At 37.0% G+C, this 19221-nt stretch overlaps 1 protein-coding gene across 1 annotated transcript in view; it reads right to left on the reverse strand.

Annotated features, from left to right (window-relative positions):
- Window positions 1-19221, reverse strand: part of acss3 (acyl-CoA synthetase short chain family member 3) — a 33840-nt gene that overhangs the window by 3499 nt on the left and 11120 nt on the right. Inside the window, exons 9-15 of the mRNA XM_065269466.2 lie at window positions 15862-15965; window positions 7561-7656; window positions 7384-7447; window positions 5329-5410; window positions 1000-1122; window positions 796-895; window positions 140-315 (exon numbers count right to left, since the gene is read on the reverse strand). Coding sequence (XP_065125538.2) covers window positions 140-315; window positions 796-895; window positions 1000-1122; window positions 5329-5410; window positions 7384-7447; window positions 7561-7656; window positions 15862-15965 — 745 coding nt within the window. The remainder of the gene's footprint in view (window positions 1-139; window positions 316-795; window positions 896-999; window positions 1123-5328; window positions 5411-7383; window positions 7448-7560; window positions 7657-15861; window positions 15966-19221) is intronic.

Consider the following 19221-nt stretch of genomic DNA (forward strand, 5'->3'; position numbering starts at 1 on the left):
TATGTAGCAAGACATGAGATATCAATAAATAAATATAAATTAATTTGGTCTTTTTCTCAAAAAAATTTCCCCGGACCCCCGTTTTAAACCCCCTGGTTTAAATAACTTATCTTTAGGGAAAACAAGTGGGAAAAAATACCTTGTAAGACTTGGAGTTGACCAGTTTAGCAAGAGACGATCGTGGAATTTTTCCAGAGCGAGTTTTGGGAAGAACTTTGACAAAGAGAACCTTCCTGAAAGCTGCCACTGGGCCGATGGTGTCCCTGACAAAACTCACTATTTCTTTCACCAAGATATCTTTACTCTTCTGGCAGTCTACAACACAAAAACAATGTGCCTTACAAATATGGCATATATTAGTGTACCAGTAGTAAAGGTACAAAACTTATGATCCTTGAAAAGAGTTCAATTATATATGTCCCTCATATCAAGGAAAAATAAATCAAACTGTTGTCTTCACATTGCGCAGCTCATAAAACATTATTTTGTCCTCCTGAGGTTGGACCTGCAATATACTTTCAATAACTATTAAGATACAAATTTTGAATAGTTTCAGGCACATTTGAGGAGCTCACCTCCATCAAAAATAAGATAATGACATTAATCGAACGCTCTCTGCATGCATTATACATTCATCAAATACTTTCACGTCAAAACGTGCTTAATCCCAGACTCAGGTTATTCAGAAATACTGATTTGTTGGCAGAACTACCCGTACTGCAGGTTACTAACTGGTGGGCACACTGTAAATGTCAAAATGCAAAGGTTCCTTTTTTGGTCCCATTTTTGGCCTACCGTTTCTAAGCACGCATAAAGCCAGAGGTACGTGTCCCTTCAGAGAATCCTCAAGCCCCACTACAGCACAGTCAGCCACAGAAGTGTGAGAGAGGACAGCCTAAAACACACACGCAACACAAGATACTGTTTGTTGGCACAGCAAGAAGAAAGAAACACGTGACGTGTGATGGACCATCTGTGCGACGCTTTCCCTTCTCACACCTCTTCAAGGGCACCGGTGGATAACCTGTGACCGGCGACGTTGATGACATCATCAGACCTTGACATGATGTACAGGAAGTCTTCTTCATCCACAAAACCTGCGTCCATGGTATCGTAATAGCCCTGAGAATAAGAAAAAACTATTAAATTCAGTTTTAAAGAGTTGATTTATCAACTCTTAGATTGAGAACAGGTTGTGATGGATATAAAATACAAGTTTTACCACTAGGTGGAGCTATGCACTTAAAAAGTATAAAAGTACAATACAAACATACACTAAAACTGCAAGTCGTAACTAAATCATATTACAGCTTGTTACTTAGCATTTCATTTTCAAGTTTTTTTCTTCAGTCCAAAAATGCCTATTTTTAGGATGTCTGTTAAAATCAATGCATAATACAGTATGATCATGTATTATTATTGCCTTGATTGATTTTTTTGGCATGACACAGAGTATTACAATAAAACAAAATGTTTGCATTTTTTTACTAAACAACTGATACAACCATTAAAGAAGAAATATCCGTCTTAAAGCAGACAAACAGTAACTCAAGCAAAACCACGTTGTGGACTGGGCCTGACTTAAAACCTGCCTGCAGATAATAGTATATTGCTGCTTCAAATTTAAATGTAACTTATTTTTTATGGCAATCAATAAGACGACAACAGAAATATGGAAGTACTCTATCTCAGAATAGGCCAATACTTCCCCTGCATCCTACATTACATAATATACAATCCCAAACAGTAAAGTATGTTGAAAGCTGTAAGCAAAAAAATGTATGCTTTTTAGTTAATATTGCCAACAAACCCATGCTTAAAAACTACAATCAGATGTATGGGACACCAGTGGTAAGTCATTTTTCTTATTTTACACTTTATTTTAGTAACTTTTACTGTTCAGATGAAGATACTCTGCATAAAAGCCATACTGAAATATGTGGACTTGTGCCTGATCAGAGACGGTCCATCACATTGTATAATAATGTTTTAAACCGTATTACCCAACACTGGAAATGCAAAATACTGAAAACAAGCTTTCCTACTTCCCCTCTAAACGAATGACATGTTCAGTCTGCATTTAATACTTTCACAATACAGTAAAAGCTGGAAACTTGTACAATTACTAAGTTAAAAAAGCTTTAAACACTCAATTCAAATGTTAAATGCCTATTTTTGCAATTGCAAGTTATTGCATAATATTGCACTGTATACAATACTCTGCAAATTAGTAAAAATAGTGTTACATTGCTCAATACGACTTAACTACATTGGCTGTAATGAAACCAAAAAAAGTTATAGTCCTCCAAAGCATCATTACCTCATGTCTAATGATCTAAAACTAATTCAAGTGCAATTAGAGACAAACCAGCACACACTTAAATACAACGAATGTCTACACAAAAACGGAGTCAGAAGTTCATTTACTTGAAACCGCTTCATTAAAAGCTATTTTCATTCTGTCCACACAGGGGATTAAAGGATATCATACACTTGTCAGCTGATACTAGGGTAGTACAGTTTTAAAAAGCAACTTTGCCACTAATACCTTAGAGGTGCATTGGTACCAAATATGTGCATTTTTTGACCATTTTTCTGACAATGAATGATTCATCCTTTGCATCCTTTGAAAATCTACCATCTTAGTAAACAGGATGTTACACAAACAACTGATTCCTTGTTTCCTTCTTAGGCATAGCTACAGTATATAAAGTTAAATGGGTAACATTTTATTATGTGGTGTCCAGTTAACATCTTGTACAGTACTATATTTTATATATATTATATATACACTGATACTACTGATGTATGGTCAGTATTCCTTCAATATTCCATTAAAAAAATATAGTATGGTGGTATTTCAAACTCTGCTTTTATCACACATATTGTCAGAATATGGTTAAAATATGTACTCCAAGCTGTCACTGGGACAGTACCCTTTCAAAAAGTTCAGCTTTGTACCTAAAGAGTTCATATTAGTGGGGGAGAACCAGGGGCAAAAGTAACATGGGACGAAAGTAACAAAGCGATTTTCTCCAAGCCCTGATAACATTTGCATCCCAAACTATGACAGCATCTTTAACACACAACCCTTGACAGAGCTGACAAATATCGTGTTATTTACTCACAGTTTTCCACGTGTAGATCCAGAAAGGTGTTTTTAACTATGATAAGTAAATTCCTAAAGCGGTCATTTTGTTCTTATAACGCATTGGGCCCTATTTTAACGATCTGAAACGCAAGTGCGAAGCGCAACGCGCAAGTGAGTTTGTGGGCGGATCTTGGGCGCTGTTGCTATTTTCCCGGCGGGAGAAATAACTCATGCGCCGGGCGCAAATCAATAAGGGGTTGGTCTGAAGTAGGTTCATTATTCATAGGTGTGGTTTGGGCGGAACGTCAAATAAACCAATCAGAACGCTATCCAACATTCCCTTTAAACGCAAGGGCGCAAGTTTCATGGCGGGTTGCTATTATTATGACGGATTTACCAGGCGTACGCCAGGAGCGGTTTACAGCCGAGGAGACGGACGTTCTTGTAAGAGCAGTCAAAGACAGAGAAGTTGTTTTGTATGGGGATAGGAGAAACCCGCCCAAATCAGCGTAGGTTAAACAGGCGTGAGAGGAAATAGCCACAGTCTCATCAGCTGGCATCCCCAGGACATTGCGCCGCAAGCGCTACAATGATGTCAGGAGACGGGAAAATCCCAAGCTTGCCAGCATAAATCGGGCACGCAGTGTAACGGGAGGTGGATCTGCCTACACAGACGCAAGCAGAGGACATCGCTGCGTCCACCCTCACCGCTGAAAGGGTTTGGGGGCTTTGAAATCGGACCCAAGAAACGCAAGCAAGGTCCAACCCCAAAGTACTCTTACAAATCAAGTTCATATATATTAAGGTTTCTTATGAAAACATTTTAATTATTATTTACATAAAATAAACGTAATACAGCCACACAACAAACGTATGAAAATATTTTAATCATTATTTGCATGAGAATTTTTTAACGCAGCCACACAATAAATAAAAACTATCACCACAATGCTCACCACAATGATTTCCCTTATCTCGTGTATTAATATTTTTTAGTGTAACAATTTATGATTTGCAAAAATAACTGTTGCATCTGTGTAGATTAGATGCAAAGTGTATGCGTGTTGTGCACGCTATACATTATGGTCAAGCATGCGCCCTTAAAATAGCATAATGAACAACGCGCCACTGACTTTAAACTTTTTTTTTCTGGTCAGTGGCGCAATTGTTTTTTGAAACTGCAAAATAGCATCAGGGATGGTTTGCGTCGGAACACGCCTCTTTTTTTGTGCTGAAACGCCCAGGGAGCGCAAGTTCATTCCCTAGTTTGCCGACGTGCGTCTGTGGAGGGAAAAACCCGCTGTGCGCCGGTGCAAAATACGAATGATACATGAGTCACTGACAAAGTCAATTGCGCTGGGTGCAAGATAGGGCCCATTGTGTTTCTGGTTTCATGTGTTACAGTATTGATCAATCTACAGGTTATTTAGTGCTCTAACACATCCTGAAGTTTGACCTCTATGAGTTTTTCCAAAATAAAAGTAAATCGGGTTTAAATGTGAGGAGATCCTGTCGGGTCAAAAGTAACACTTGTTACCTTTGTCCCGCTGCTAATACTGTTGTATATGTTGAAAATGTATATTATTCTAATTTGATTTAATTTCATTTTCATAATGTTCAAACTGTTGATTTTTTTTTATTCTCAACTATTTACGTTTTAGAAGCATTTGATAAAACTGAAATTTAAAATGAATATGTAATTTCATTATTTTTTACAAAGAAAAATTACAAAATAAGTTTGCAGTTACATATTAACGAGGTCGTAGTCATGTATATTTAATAAAAACAATTGTAACACAAAAAATCTATCTTGTTTTATTGTGTTACTTTCGTCCCTGCATGTGGGGTTTAAAGTAACAATTCACTACTTATGTTTAAAGTGAAATTATACAGAAGTCGATTTTTACAAAATTCCACCTGGTATTGATAAACCACACTTCTGAGTTACTGACCACAGCAAAAAATATATCTCTGTCTAAAACATTATCTTTTAAAATCAAGTTTTTCTGAAAATGGTACTTTCTGCCCCGCTCTCCCCTACCTTAGAGGTACATATTGGTATACATACAGTATCTGTACCTTAATGGTAGATATTAGGACCTAACTGCCCCAGTGACAGCTATTTTTACAGATTTTTTTTCTGACAGTGCAGCACAAAAATGGTGAAAGTAGATACCGTATTAAAAATTCATTTTGCCTGAAGTGATTGAAGGGTGTGTATATGTGGAAAACCTTACAGGGAACTTGGTGAAATACAGGTCCTTATAAAGCTTGTCATTCTGCCAGAGACTAAGAGCAGCCCCGGGAGGTAGAGGAAGTCTGGTGAGAGAGAAAGAGAAGCCTTTAGAAAGAAAAACATCAAAACGTGACCTTGCTCTTCTTTTTACCATCAAACAACGTGATGTTCTTCAACCTTTCGGGGTCAGACAATTCTTAAGAGTACAAACACGACCTCTGACAGATTGCAGATAGCTGTGGACTGCAGGGCAGTAATAGACTTTGTAATGTCTCTGTTCGTCTGCCAAAATAATGAAATAATTAATAACTCAATTTAAAGGGATAGTTCAACAAAAATGAAAATTATGTCATTATTTATTCAAATATTTTGAAGAATGTTTGTAAAAAGCAGATCTGGGGCACCATTGACATTCCAATAGTAGGAAAATAATATTATGGAGTTGAATGGTGACACAGATCTCAAAATATGTTCCTTTGTTTTCAGCCCAACAAACAAATTCATACAGGTTTGAGGGTGAGTAAATTATGACTAATTTATTAATATTTTTTTTTATTACCGAAACTATCCTTTAAATCTCTCCTCATTCAATACTGATACGTGCAATTCATTGCAACTGATTTAACTGATCAACCAGAATGTCATGTAACTTACATAAAATCTGTTAATCAGCTGTCGGCCTTTCAATTTCAACAGCCCTTGTCTATAAATATTCCTCAAACAAATTCATTATGGGTCGTACATAAAACACCCATTTGTTAACCAGCCTGGACATCTTGTTCTGATACACCGCAATTTCATTTTAATCTAAACGTGTATCCGCGGGGCTTTCAAACACGCTCCTGATTAAAATCTACTGGTGCGCAGAAATGACAACAAAACAAACATCCATGAGATTAGTTTCCCCCGCGGCAGGCGAGGAGTGATGCGGTGTCGGCTTTGATAGGCATTGTGCGTTAAGCAAAGCCTGAAAGATGACAAAAAGAAAGTCTTTTCAAACCACACGCTACGAGACGAGAGCCTATTAGGCATTCAGCTCAAATTTAGGCCTAATGTTCTCATAACAAGATGGAGCTTTTTAGCTCGGATCTGTGATGAAAAGATTCTCCTCTGCTTTGGCTTTGTGTCAGTAATTCCCTTATTGTGTAGAGGAGGTGATCTGGGGCAGATTGAAATGGAAGGCAAAGAAATAGGGAATTATTTGTGAAGATCAAACAAAAAGGCTTTGCCTGTTATTTTTAAGTCTATGTTGGGATACTTAAAATGGCTTGTACTGTCTGTGAAATCTAGGGTAAAGTATAGCATATGAAGACCATTAGACCATTAGAATCAGCTCAAAAATAACCAAAGAGTTTCAATATTTTTCCTATTTAAAACATGACTCTTGATATTATGGAGCACCCGAAAATAGTCCCCTTGGTTACTTTCAATAGCAGGGGACTACTTTCAGGCACTGCGTAATATCATTGCGCCTCCTACAGCCATGATATGGCAGCAAAGTCCTTGATTATTATGCCAAAATGAGAGTATAGTTCCTAGCCATATCTGCCTAAAAAGTCGCAACTTTACATTTTTAGTTGGTCTTAGTACACGATGTAACTACTGAGGAAAATATCGAAACTCTTTGGTCATTTTTGAGCGCAATGCTAATGGTCTAATCAGATTCAATGGCTTATGCTAAGCTATGCTAAAAGTGGTACAGCCAGACCCGGAGATCGTCTGAATGGATTCCAAAACGGTGAGAGTCCATTTAAATGCAAATAAGCTGATCTCTGTACTAAATGGCAGGTTCGTGGTTGGATAGTGCAGATTAAGAGGCGGTATTATTATAATTAGATCCCTTTTTGACATCACAAGGGGAGCCAAATTTTAACTACCAATTTCTTGCATGCTTCCAGAGAATGGTTTGTCAAAACTAAATTACTGGGTTGATCTTTTTCACATTTTTTAGGTTGATAGAAGCACTGAAGACCGAATTACAGCATTTGAACATGGAAAAGTCCGATTTTCAAGATATGTCCCCTTTAAAAGAAAAATAGAAAGATGAAATACTCACTTTACAACAATATTTCCCAGAGTCCTCGGTTTCACCTGCCGCATTTCATCATCAATCACTGCCACTGCCAGAAAGATGAAAAATGTCAAATGCTCCATCCATTGACTTTGATTCATTTATGTATTTAGCTCTTATAAGCAGTCAACAGACAATTTCTCACAATAATAGCAATCTCACCATTGTATCCTGGTACAGGTTTGCCTGCTGTTCCAGCAGGGGGAGTAAGTGAGCAACCCAGACCAATACAGGAGGCAGTGATGGCGGAGCCACTCTCTGAAAGAGACAGAAGTGATAGATAGCAATATAAATGAGAAATCCACCCCAACCATCTATTCAAACTAAGCTGCTGAAGTTTCATTCAGAAACCGGTATGGTAGGGACCACCATAAGCAAGTTTTTTGCCTTTTAGTATGACTATGTTAGCCTTACGAATATGAAGAGCTCAGATGCAATACCCTATGGGTGCATCTGGCATTTTTTTCTTGTAAATGCGCATTTTTTATATCTTATGTTTAACTTCAGTAATTTCAATTTAATGGCAATGAAAATGATTTTAGTCAGTAATTGAAATGCTTACTTTAGTCATTTAATTGGTATTTAAAGGAACATTCCATTTTCTTAAAAGAAAAATCCAGATAATTTACTCACCACAATGTCATCCAAAATCTTGATGTCTTTCTTTGTTCAGTCGACAAGAAATTATGTTTTTTGAGGAAAACATTGCAGGATTTTTCTCATTTTAATGGACTTTAATAGAGCCCAACATTTAATACTTAACTCAACCCTTAACAGTTTTTTTCAACGGAGTTTCAAAGGACTATAAACGATCCCAAACGAGGCATAAGGGTCTTATCTAGCGAAACGATTGTCATTTTTGACAAGAAAAATAAAAAATATGCTCTTTTAAACCACAACTTTTCGTCTAGGTCTGATCCAGCGCAACCTAACGTAAATGCATAGTGACGTAGGGAGGTCACGTGTTACATATATAAAACGCAAATTTGCGGACCATTGTAAACAATAAACTGACACAAAGACATTAATTAGTATCAGTTGACATACAACAACATCGGAACGGTCCTCTTTCAACACACTTGTAAACACTGTGGTGGAGTTTCGCGTTCGTCCTCTGTGACCTTTTGACGTCATGACGTATTGCGTGGGGTCACGCTGCCGCATCACGACCAGACTAGACGAGAAGTTGTGGTTTAAAAGTGGATATTTTTATTTTTCTTATCAAAAATGACAATTGTTTCGCTAGATAAGACCCTAATGCCTCGTTTGGGATCGTTTATAGTCCTTTGAAACTCTGTTGAAAAAAACTGTTAAGTGTTGAGTTAAGTATTAAATGTTGGGCTCTATTAAAGTCCATTAAAATGAGAAAAATACTGCAATGTTTTCCTCAAAAAACATAATTTCTTCTCGACTTAAAGAAAGACATCAACGTTTTGGATGACATGGTGGTGAGTAAATTATCTGGATTTTTCTTTTAAGAAAATGGAATATTCCTTCAACAAATTTGCTGTTGCGAAATGCATGCAAAATCCAAAACATCTCTAGTCACTCTTTACTATCCCTTTTGATTAAAGGTAAAAGGCTCAAAAATTTGGTCAATATCTAAATATTCTTTAAACGTGTGAAAACCTTGACATATGCGTGCCTTCGTTCATCCAATTCTTCTTTCGTGCACGTAGAGGACTTTGTGTTTAGTGGATTTTGCCAACAAACTGGTATTTTGTGAATGGCCTGTGGCGGGGATTAAGAGGATTCAAAAGTGACATTATTTGATGAATGTATAAAACGTGCAGAGAGCATTTGATCAATATCATTATCTCATTTTTGACAAAGGTGGCATTTAGCGGATTTTGCATCTTTGCTTTTCATATCTATGAATAAGTGCACTTTAAAACATTGACAAGATTCAAATTTTGAAGATGTAAGCATTTAAATCTTACAGTCTCTCATTTTTCCACCAATACAGAGATTATTATGACATAATTTTGCACTTTAGCTTTACAGTTATTAATATAAACTTAACATGCAAACAGGTGAGCCAATCATAACAAACACCATTTGCATGTGTAATGCAATAATGCATGTTAAGCAAGTTCAATGGGACTGACAGCTCACAATGCATTGGCCAAGTATTTGTATCTGCACACTTTAAATAAACTACATTGTCCACTACTCACAAGAAGTAGAAGAGAGTAGATTTGGTTGACAAATATAAACCAGACTTGTTTCTCAGGCACCTCAGAGCAGATGCTAGATGGGTACAGGGAACGGTGGGAAAGAGAGACAGATAGACCAAGCTTTTGGCATCGCAGCATGCAACACCATGAGTCTGTCTGGCACGGCTTATATGTGAGTAATGCAGACACTTGGCCCAGGTGACGCACAGTGTGTAGACGTACACACACAGAGCAGAAGACAGCACACGTCTGTGTGTTCTTAATGATGTGAAATGTTTTTGAATATTAAGTCTGTGAAATGCTGTATTGTTTTTAAAGGAATAATTCACCCAAATAAGAAAATATAACCTTGGATAATTTACTCAACCTTATACTATGTTTATGACTTGTTGAACACAAACAAAATATTTTATATTAAAATGTCATCATGTTGTCTTTTTCTACGCTGTAAAAATTCTAAAATTAGTTTTGAGAGAAAACCAACTAATTGTTTCTCTGACGTTCATGCCCTGCCATCACCAGTTAACACGTAAACAAAATTACTGCCAGCCAACAGCTATTAAATAAAGTTGATTGGACTTATGAAGTTCATCCGAGTCAAAATCTGTGACAGACTACAGTATGCCAGAGTCAGTGGTCGACGAACACAGAGAGTCTTGCTCAGAGACAGGTGCTAAAGCTCAGGGTCACGTGTTAAGGTCATTCTTTTAAAGCCGGTCGTCACTGCCACATACTTCCAACTGGAAACATACCAGTTGCCCGGCAACAGTGGTGACATCAGCAGCCCTCATCACCGAGCCCCCCACCTCTTCACGGCAGGAGTTGTGCCTTAAAATAGCACACAGATTATTATCAGGTCTCAAAAGCGGCAGCCTTTATTTCAGTTTCTGTGTTTTGGATGCACGTTGTCACGATGCATAATGATTTAATGACGCATTTACATGTGTGTGTGTGTGGATGTGTTTGAGATCGCAACTGTGTACTATACCAAGTAGGCAATAGGGAATGAGATGTTGTGCTATTGTAAATATAGTCAAAACTAATTGTGGATAAATATTTTATAATGCAAATTTTAGAGATATCATTCATAATTCACTTTTATTAAGAAAATATATCCATCCCAGTGTCATCTCTTAGCTATGGTTCCACTTTATATTAGGTGTCTATAACCAGTATGGACTAATAAAGAAAAAAAATATACGGTAACTATTGTGTACAAGTATTGTACTTAAATTTGAAGTATCTGCATGTAATTACACTCTTGACCCCACCGCTAACCTTAAATCAACCCCTAAGCCTACCAAGAAAAACACAAGTACACAATAATTATAATGTAGTAAATGCTTTTTCTTATGCAAGTAGACAGTAGGTACACAGTAAAGACACCTAATATAAGGTGGAAACAAAAATATAGCCCCTAATATACGATTAATAAGTGGCCTCTATGAGAACCCATTCCTGATGTATCAGTCTCCCCTTTTGTATTGGCCAATATTAGGAATTTTTAAATTTTAACAAAAAGACAGAAAAACAAAAAAGAGATATATTTCCTGATCAAACCATTTCCTATATTTTGACAAAAAAAAAAAAAAAAAAAACATGTTACTGAGTAGTTACAAAAAAATGGCACTAAAACAAATTTTTATTTGTATAAATGTCTTGTGCATATTTCTGAACACTAAAAGAATTTATTCCTAATTTTTTTTATCATGCGGTGGTTAAATGTTTTATTTGACGGGTTGAAAAATGTTTTACGGGTAGGGATGCGTGATAATTCGCATGCGATATCATGCGCATCTTGTCAGTAAAACCGGTTCCTTGATTTGAAGTAAATCGCCATGCCCAATGACAATCACATGCGGATTATTGCGCATCCCTACCGGGTATAGATTATTCGAAAATAATGCACATCCAAGGTGGTAATGTGGCAGGACGCAAAGTGAGTGTGTATTATATTCAAATGATTCATAGGCCCACTTTTGATCTGGTGGTTATTTTAAGACATTTGAAAAGGTATGTGTGCGTTTATCGAACAATAATACACACCGGTAAACATTTCTCAACCAATCAGAATAAAGCATTCAACAGCCCCGTGGTATACATGAAAATATGCATTATTTTCAAATAATTGAATGGCCTGTTGTCAATTATTCCTTGCTTATCCACAATTAAATATCACCAAAAAGTCTGATTTACTGTTATTACATTTGTGTTGTACTGGTCTCATATCGGCCATTTTGCTTTCTCAATATATCACTATAAAAAAAAAGATATTCCACTAATATACACGGGTATCTTCGTATTTTAAGACTAAAGCCCGGAGTATAGTCTGTTTTCGAACGCACAACCTTGCACAGTATAGTTGTATATTTGACTTGACGTGTGCACATTGCCACCAAATGCAATGCATCTCCCTGGCTACATACTACATCCTGATATAGGTGTATGCATGACTTAAGTCCACTAGTGGTCCGTGAGGGTACTGCAGGTGGTCCGTGTAAAGGCAAAATTAAATATAAAATAATATATTTTTTTAAGAAAAATATATATAAAAAAAAAAATCTGTTGTACTGATGTGATGACCAGTTATAGTTTTTGTGCTAGTAAGCCTATTTAGAGGTGCAGATAAATTCAGGACTTTGTGTAGACATATTTTATTATGAGTAATATGAGGTGGTCCGCGAAAATTCTTGATTACAAATAGTGGTCCACACACACAAAAAGTTTGAAAACCCCTGTCCTACGCCATCGTGGCTACGCCATAGGATGTATACACAACTATAATGAGCCCATTATGCATGCAATGTACGCAGGGTTTTAAAAATATGGTGGTGTGCCTACAGTACGTCACTCTTCCGATGACGAAAATTGCTTCACATGCACTGTACACGGACACTCGCACACATGTAAAAATTGACTACAGTATACTTTAGCCTTTAGCTGTAACTATATAGTGTATTATATAACAATGCAACTACACTAGGACATTTTACTGTTTGTTTTACTTTTGCTTGTCTTTATCTTCCAGGTTGTTGCTTTAAAAGCACTTTTGTTACTAAAGCATAAATAGACAAAATAACTAGCTACTGAATAATTTACAGAATTGTTCTAAACGAGTATCAAGCTCATGCGTTTATACTCGCAGTGACTCAAACACCAGCTGCGTCCGATATAGCCCCCTATACCCTCATTCACTATTTCCTATATTAGTTCACTATTTCGTTCGCAAAGTTATTTGACGGAAGCCTCAGGGTTGTACACTCATTGAACACTTAGGGCCCTATCTTGCACCCAGCGCAATTGACTTTGTCAGTGATGCATGTATCATTCGTATTTTGCACCGGAGCACAGCGTGTTTTTCCCTCCACAGACGCACGTCGGCAAACTAGGGAATGAACTTGCGCTTCCTGGGTGGTTCAGCGCAAAAAAAGAGGCGTGTTCCGGCGCAAACCATCCCTGATGCTATTTTGCAGTTTCAAAAAACAATTGCGCCACTGACCAGAAAAAAAAGTTTAAAGTCAGTGGCGCTGCGCGTGGTTCATTATGCTATTTTAAGGGCGCATGCTTGACCATAATGTAAAGCGTGCACAACGCGCACACACTTTGCTTATCTAATCTACACAGATGCAACAGTTATTTTTGCAAATCATAAATTGTTACACTAAAAAATATTAACACATGAGATAAGGGGAATCATAGTGGTGAGCATTGTGGTGATAGTTTTTATTTATTGTGTGGCTGCGTTAAAAAATTCTCATGCAAAAACGATTAAAATATTTTCATAAGTTTGTTGTGTGGCTGTATTACGTTTATTTTATGTAAATAATAATTTAAATGTTTTCATAAGAAACCTTAATGTATATGAATTTGATTTGTAAGTGTTCTTTGGGGTTGGACCTTGCTTGCGTTTCTTGGGTCCGATTTCAAAGCCCCCAAACCCTTTCAGTGGTGAGGGTGGACGCAGCGATGTCCTCTGCTGGCGTCAGGTCATGTGTGGAGGCAGATCCACCTCCCGTTACACAGCGTGCCCGATTTATGCTGGCAAGCTTGGGATTCCCCCGTCTCCTGACATCATTGTAGCGCTTGGCGCAACGATGGGGATGCCAGATGATGAGACTGTGGCTATTTCCTCTCACGCCTGTTTAACCTACGCTGATTTGGGCGGGTTTCTCCCATCCCCATACAAAACAACTTTTCTGTCTTTGACTGCTCTTACAAGAACTTCGGTCTCCTCGGCTGTGAATCGCTCCTGGCGTGCACCTGGTAAATCCGTCATAATAATAGCAACCCGCCATGGAACTTGCACCCTTGCGTTTAAAGGGAATGTTGGATAGCATTCTGATTGGTTTATTTGACGTTCCGCCCAAACCACACCTATGAATAATGAACCCACTTAAGACCAACCCCTTACTGATTTGCACCCGGCGCAAGAGTTATTTCTCCCGCCGGGAAAATAGCAACAGCGTCCAAGATCCGCCCACAAACTCACTTGCGCGTTGCGCTTCGCACTTGCGTTTCAGATCGTTAAAATAGGGCCCTTAATGATTACGGACACCACTAAAAATGCATGTTCCCTCAAATAAAGCACTATATACATTAAGGGTATAGGGGGCTATTTCGGACACAGCCATTGGTTAATTCTAGCAAGGCTAGATTATTTTACCATAATTGTTATAATTAATAATCGCCAAGTTGGTGTATCCAAACAAATGTAACAAAAAACCTTTGTGTTTAACTCCATCAGAACAGGCTGGTTGCTGCTACTGCAATAAACACACGAGCCAGGGGAGATTTTGAGATGGTAATGACAAAGATAATGAGGGTTCGACTGACATCCACTTTATTTCAGAAAAGCTATTGCAGCAGCGCAACCAAACTGCTATCGCACTACACCCCATCAGCTCTTTTAATCAAATTCGGCTCTGTGGCGCTGATCAATTTAAATAAAGCGTGACGTTCGTACTCTCGCACGGAGAGACCGGCATCATCGAAGATGCAACTGTTATTATAAGCCATGTAATAATGCAAATCATCTTGGTGGCAATGCATAAACTTGATTTAATCATAAATTGCAGGGGGTGTAGGTATAATAAAATGGACAAAAAACCTGACACTCACTTATTCATCGCAAAGTATTTTATCCTCTCTGACCCTGGGCCCTCACACACATATACACAGCTAGCGTTCACAAACGCAACACAGTTATGATACTGTTTTCACGTTTGAGTTATTGAACAGCACAATATCAGAGTATAAGGAGAACTGGCTCTGTACCTTTACATTTTTTGGAGAAATTTACAGGATGTTTTACACTGTATAGAATAAAAAAGGTGACCTGACTCATTAAACATGTAATTGATTATGCATCATGCAGCCTGTAGGTGTTATAAATATAAAAAGAGGGTTCTTTCTTTAAGACAATAGATTCCTGGCTTGCTAGAGAAACAAGGATGACTTTACGGTCAAGGTTGTGAGCATTTCTGCAAACATAAACTTAAAAAAACACCACAAGCACTGCATTTTTGCCCTACTGACAGAGAATAAGAAAGGCACCAGAAAATGGAAAAGTGGATGGGAAAGAATTGGGAAATTTTTATCAGATTCAGTCTCAAGACCTCAAGCATCCACCAGGACTTAGCACAGACAACTCCCTCATTTAAAGTTTGTGAACGTTTTCAAAGTTTGACAGAATAATCACACTTATGCATTGATGGAAACGTATCAGCCAGTGGAAATGTAGCTATACCATTAATACCACAGCACCTGCATTTATATTATTCACATGGCTAGTATTGGACAGGAAGACTTAAGTTATTCACACATGAGGGTGATGAAAAAAACAGAAAAATGAAAATATACACAGCCAAAAACAGCTGACGGCATTAACTGTTATAATATGAAGCCATTTTTGTACTGCTGGCAGATGGGTTCGTTGTAAATAAAAATACAAAGTCTCTTTGGATCATGTTGATGCATAATGCTAAGTCTTTTTGTTTACATGCTTCTGTTTCACACTAAAATATTTAAATTGGCAAGGTTTGAAAGCATGTGAAATGATAAACTGGCTCAATCGGGTGCCCTAAAAATGTTCCCCATAATAAATTAATCTAATTAATAGCAGCCCTAGTCTAAATATAAAAATGGTTCAAAATCTGTCATAGTATGTCATACTACACAACACCATGCAATCTACTATTGCTTTTTGGTGACTACTAAAACAACATGCAACAGGAAATAAAAAGTAACACTCAACAGACCTTAATGTAGCTTTGAGGCGTTAACGTACCAGTTTGCCACCAGTGATCCAGCACTGGGACTCCGAAATGTTTCTTGGCCCATTCAAGAGTCTCTACATCGCAGCGTTCTCCAGCTACAAACAGGCTCCTTAACCTACAGAAAGAAAAAAAGAGTTTAGAAAATCTCTGGCTTTAAAGGGACACTTCACCCATTTGCATTAAGCTTTGTATAGTTAGAACCCCAGTCATGTTTTTGAATGGTCGTGCATCATTTTCTCAGTTGCCGCTGAGTCAGGAGAAATACAGATTTCAAGTTGTAAATGATGTAAAAATCCTCATTTTGCATCACTGAAAGCAGGAAGTCCAATATCTTTGTTGAGGGGGGTGAGTCTACAAACACCCCTTTTCTCGGTCAAATAGGCACCAAATTCGAAATGTATGTTACATTTTGACTACAAATATGACGCACTTTCAAAGAAGATTAATGTTTTTACGGGTGAAATGCTCCTTTAAGTGTCCCTGAGGAGTTCACATACCAAAAGAAATGTGTGTAAAGCAAGAATGCAGGTACACTGAATATTTACTGAACTTACTTGGATGGTTGGATAAAAACAGAGGTGTAAAAGTAAAAACTATTCAAGTGCCCACAATACACAATGGCCGTATTAAAGCATGCAGTAGGTATTCACAGCAAAAGATATTTTCATCTGTTCGAGTCTACGCTGTCAAAATACTGCATGAATGCTTTAAATTACACCTGAAATTTCAAGGAGATGCTCAGTGAGTAGTAAAGAATGGCCAAAACATATTTTCATCACTGAGGCATGTTTAAAATGCGTATATGAAAACACTTTAAACTAGGATTCAACCCTCGACAGGCATAAGCACACATCAGGCAAATCCGCGTACAATTTAGAGTATTCTTGCGTTTGTAAAAATAAAATAAAATAAATATGTAAATATCTTAAGTAGTATACATGAGCGTAAATTAGTTTTTGTCTTTATTGAGAACATGCCTTTATTTTTATTATTTTTCAAATTATTTAAAGACTTTAATAATTTAGGATACAAAATAATCTTCCTGATCCCATTTTTGTGTGTAATGTTGCTGTTAGAGTATAAATAATACCTGTAAAATGATAAAGCTCAAAGTTCACCGCCAGGTGATTAATTTTCTTTAACAGAATTCCCCTTTCAAAGCCTACAGCGAACGGCCAGATTGGACTACAGCCCTCTACTTCCTGCTGTAATGACGTCAATAAAACTTTTTTTGACTAAACTCCTCCCACAGGAATACATCAGTCACCAGCTTTGGCTCAAATGGCTCAGCTAAGCTAAGCTGCTGTCGAATCACAACACACTAAACAAACTACACAATCAGAACTCATTACGTATTTCTGAAGGAGGGACTTCATAGAACAAGGAAGACATCAGCCGTTTTTAGGACAGTGAAAACAGCAGTATACAGAAGTAAATTGTGTGAAAAATATATTAAAACATTTTGCCCCAAATATAGTTATTTAGTTGACAAATTTTGTACCTTTTTGTACTTTTAAAATGGTCCTAATATGTATCACTTAGGTACAGATATGTAATTTTGAGGTACCAGTATGTACCTCTAAGCCAAGGTACCAACGTGTACCTTTGAGGTACCAATATGTACCTTTTTTAGGTACAAAAGTTTATTTATTTTTTTAAAGATAAATAACTACTTTTATCAAGACAGTGTAGTACTTTTATTAAAAAAGTAAATAAAAAATAAATTTTCCCAGTTTTTTTTTTAAGTATTTCACATAAATTTTTTAGCATGCAGCGTCAAGAAATTCCCTAATAAAAAACTGTCTTACAATAATTTTCTTACACTTGCATCACCTGTTCAAGATTCTGGTGTTTTAATCCCAAATACTTGATTTTCAAAGAAAAAAAAAAAAAAATCATTTTCAAAAATGAAACGCCAGCTGAAGTCAAACATTTGAAACGTCCCAAGGTTAAGAAATGTTTTAGAAGTCCTTTCACGTTACCTACCAAGCTCCTACTAAAAAATATCTGGAAAAGAAAGACTTCTAACTACATGGTTCTGTCCATAACCGATTCTTCTCAGTGTCTATTATGAAGACGCATTAAAGTAATCCCTTAATTGTAATACTTTACTGTCAAACAATGCATAAATAATTAATTTATTCAGAGTCAAGGTCAAATGTGTGTATGATCTGCATTAGAACAAGGAGATCAAGAGTGTGATGGGATAAAGATAATACACATCTTCCCAATCCTCATCTTTCCAATCCATATCTCTCATTCAGTAGCACATTCAGATGTCACATAATCACTCCTTTTCAATACACAGATTCATCGATTAGTTGTTACAGCCCTACTGTCTAGTATATCTACATCAGACAAACCTGCCCCAAAATGACACGTTAAAGTTATCCAGACAGTCGCTTTCTTTCAAAACAGGTTTTGCGCTTTTTGCAATTTCATACCAAATGTCCAACAACTGCGAGACTAGGCACAAAGTACAGACGCATCTTTCATTAAACAACATACGAGAAAGAAAAAAATGGCAATAGTGTATCACAATGCAGCTTTCAATTCACTGATTTATTTAAAGAGAGCCTTATTCACTTTATTATTAACATATAATGTTTTGCATGCATCAGAGTTTATGTTCATTTCTATCTGTATAATATTCAATGCAATATGCACATATCTAGTCTAATGACCTTGTGGTTGTGTGGGTCACTATCAGCCTTACGATCTTGGCGTGGGCAGATCACTATCTTACAGAGTAGCGGTAGACTCTCTGAGCTGCAAAAAAATCCTATTGAGTTGATTCGTGGCCTCTGGCAAGTTTTTATACCAATGCTGAGAGCCGAGTTACAGAGCTGATCCATGAGACGCGCTGTAGTTTCTGAGTGCCTGTGCTTTTGTGTGGCAGTCACGCATTTTATGGCTCCTATGGGTAGAGCTAAATCCTTCTCACTTTGGTTTTGGGATACGCTTATGACGCCTTGATTGTGTCATTAACCAGCTTAAGCTAAAAGAATTGGCTCATATATTAATTAAGGGTAATTTTATATATATACACACACATAGCACAATGTTTGCACGCTAGAGAATAATACGGCACATTTATAAGAAAAAGTAATAAATGGCAATGTGTTCACTTTTCGAATTGAAAACATATCCTCGCTATTATTAAGATTTGCATAACTTAATGCTAAAAATAAGTCTTATTAAGGCAGCATTAATATTTATGAGGAGCCGAAATACAATCTCCATCCGCAGGAGCTGACAATGACTATTATACTATCATTACTGTCTAATTATAGTATTATTTGCCTTAAGGAAGACATCTATGCTGGTTACATTAGGTACTCTTATGTACTAAAAGTCAAGCATTTCTCCTT

Source organism: Paramisgurnus dabryanus, chromosome 1 (assembly GCF_030506205.2).
Source record: "Paramisgurnus dabryanus chromosome 1, PD_genome_1.1, whole genome shotgun sequence".
Classification (NCBI taxonomy): Eukaryota; Metazoa; Chordata; class Actinopteri; order Cypriniformes; family Cobitidae; genus Paramisgurnus; species Paramisgurnus dabryanus.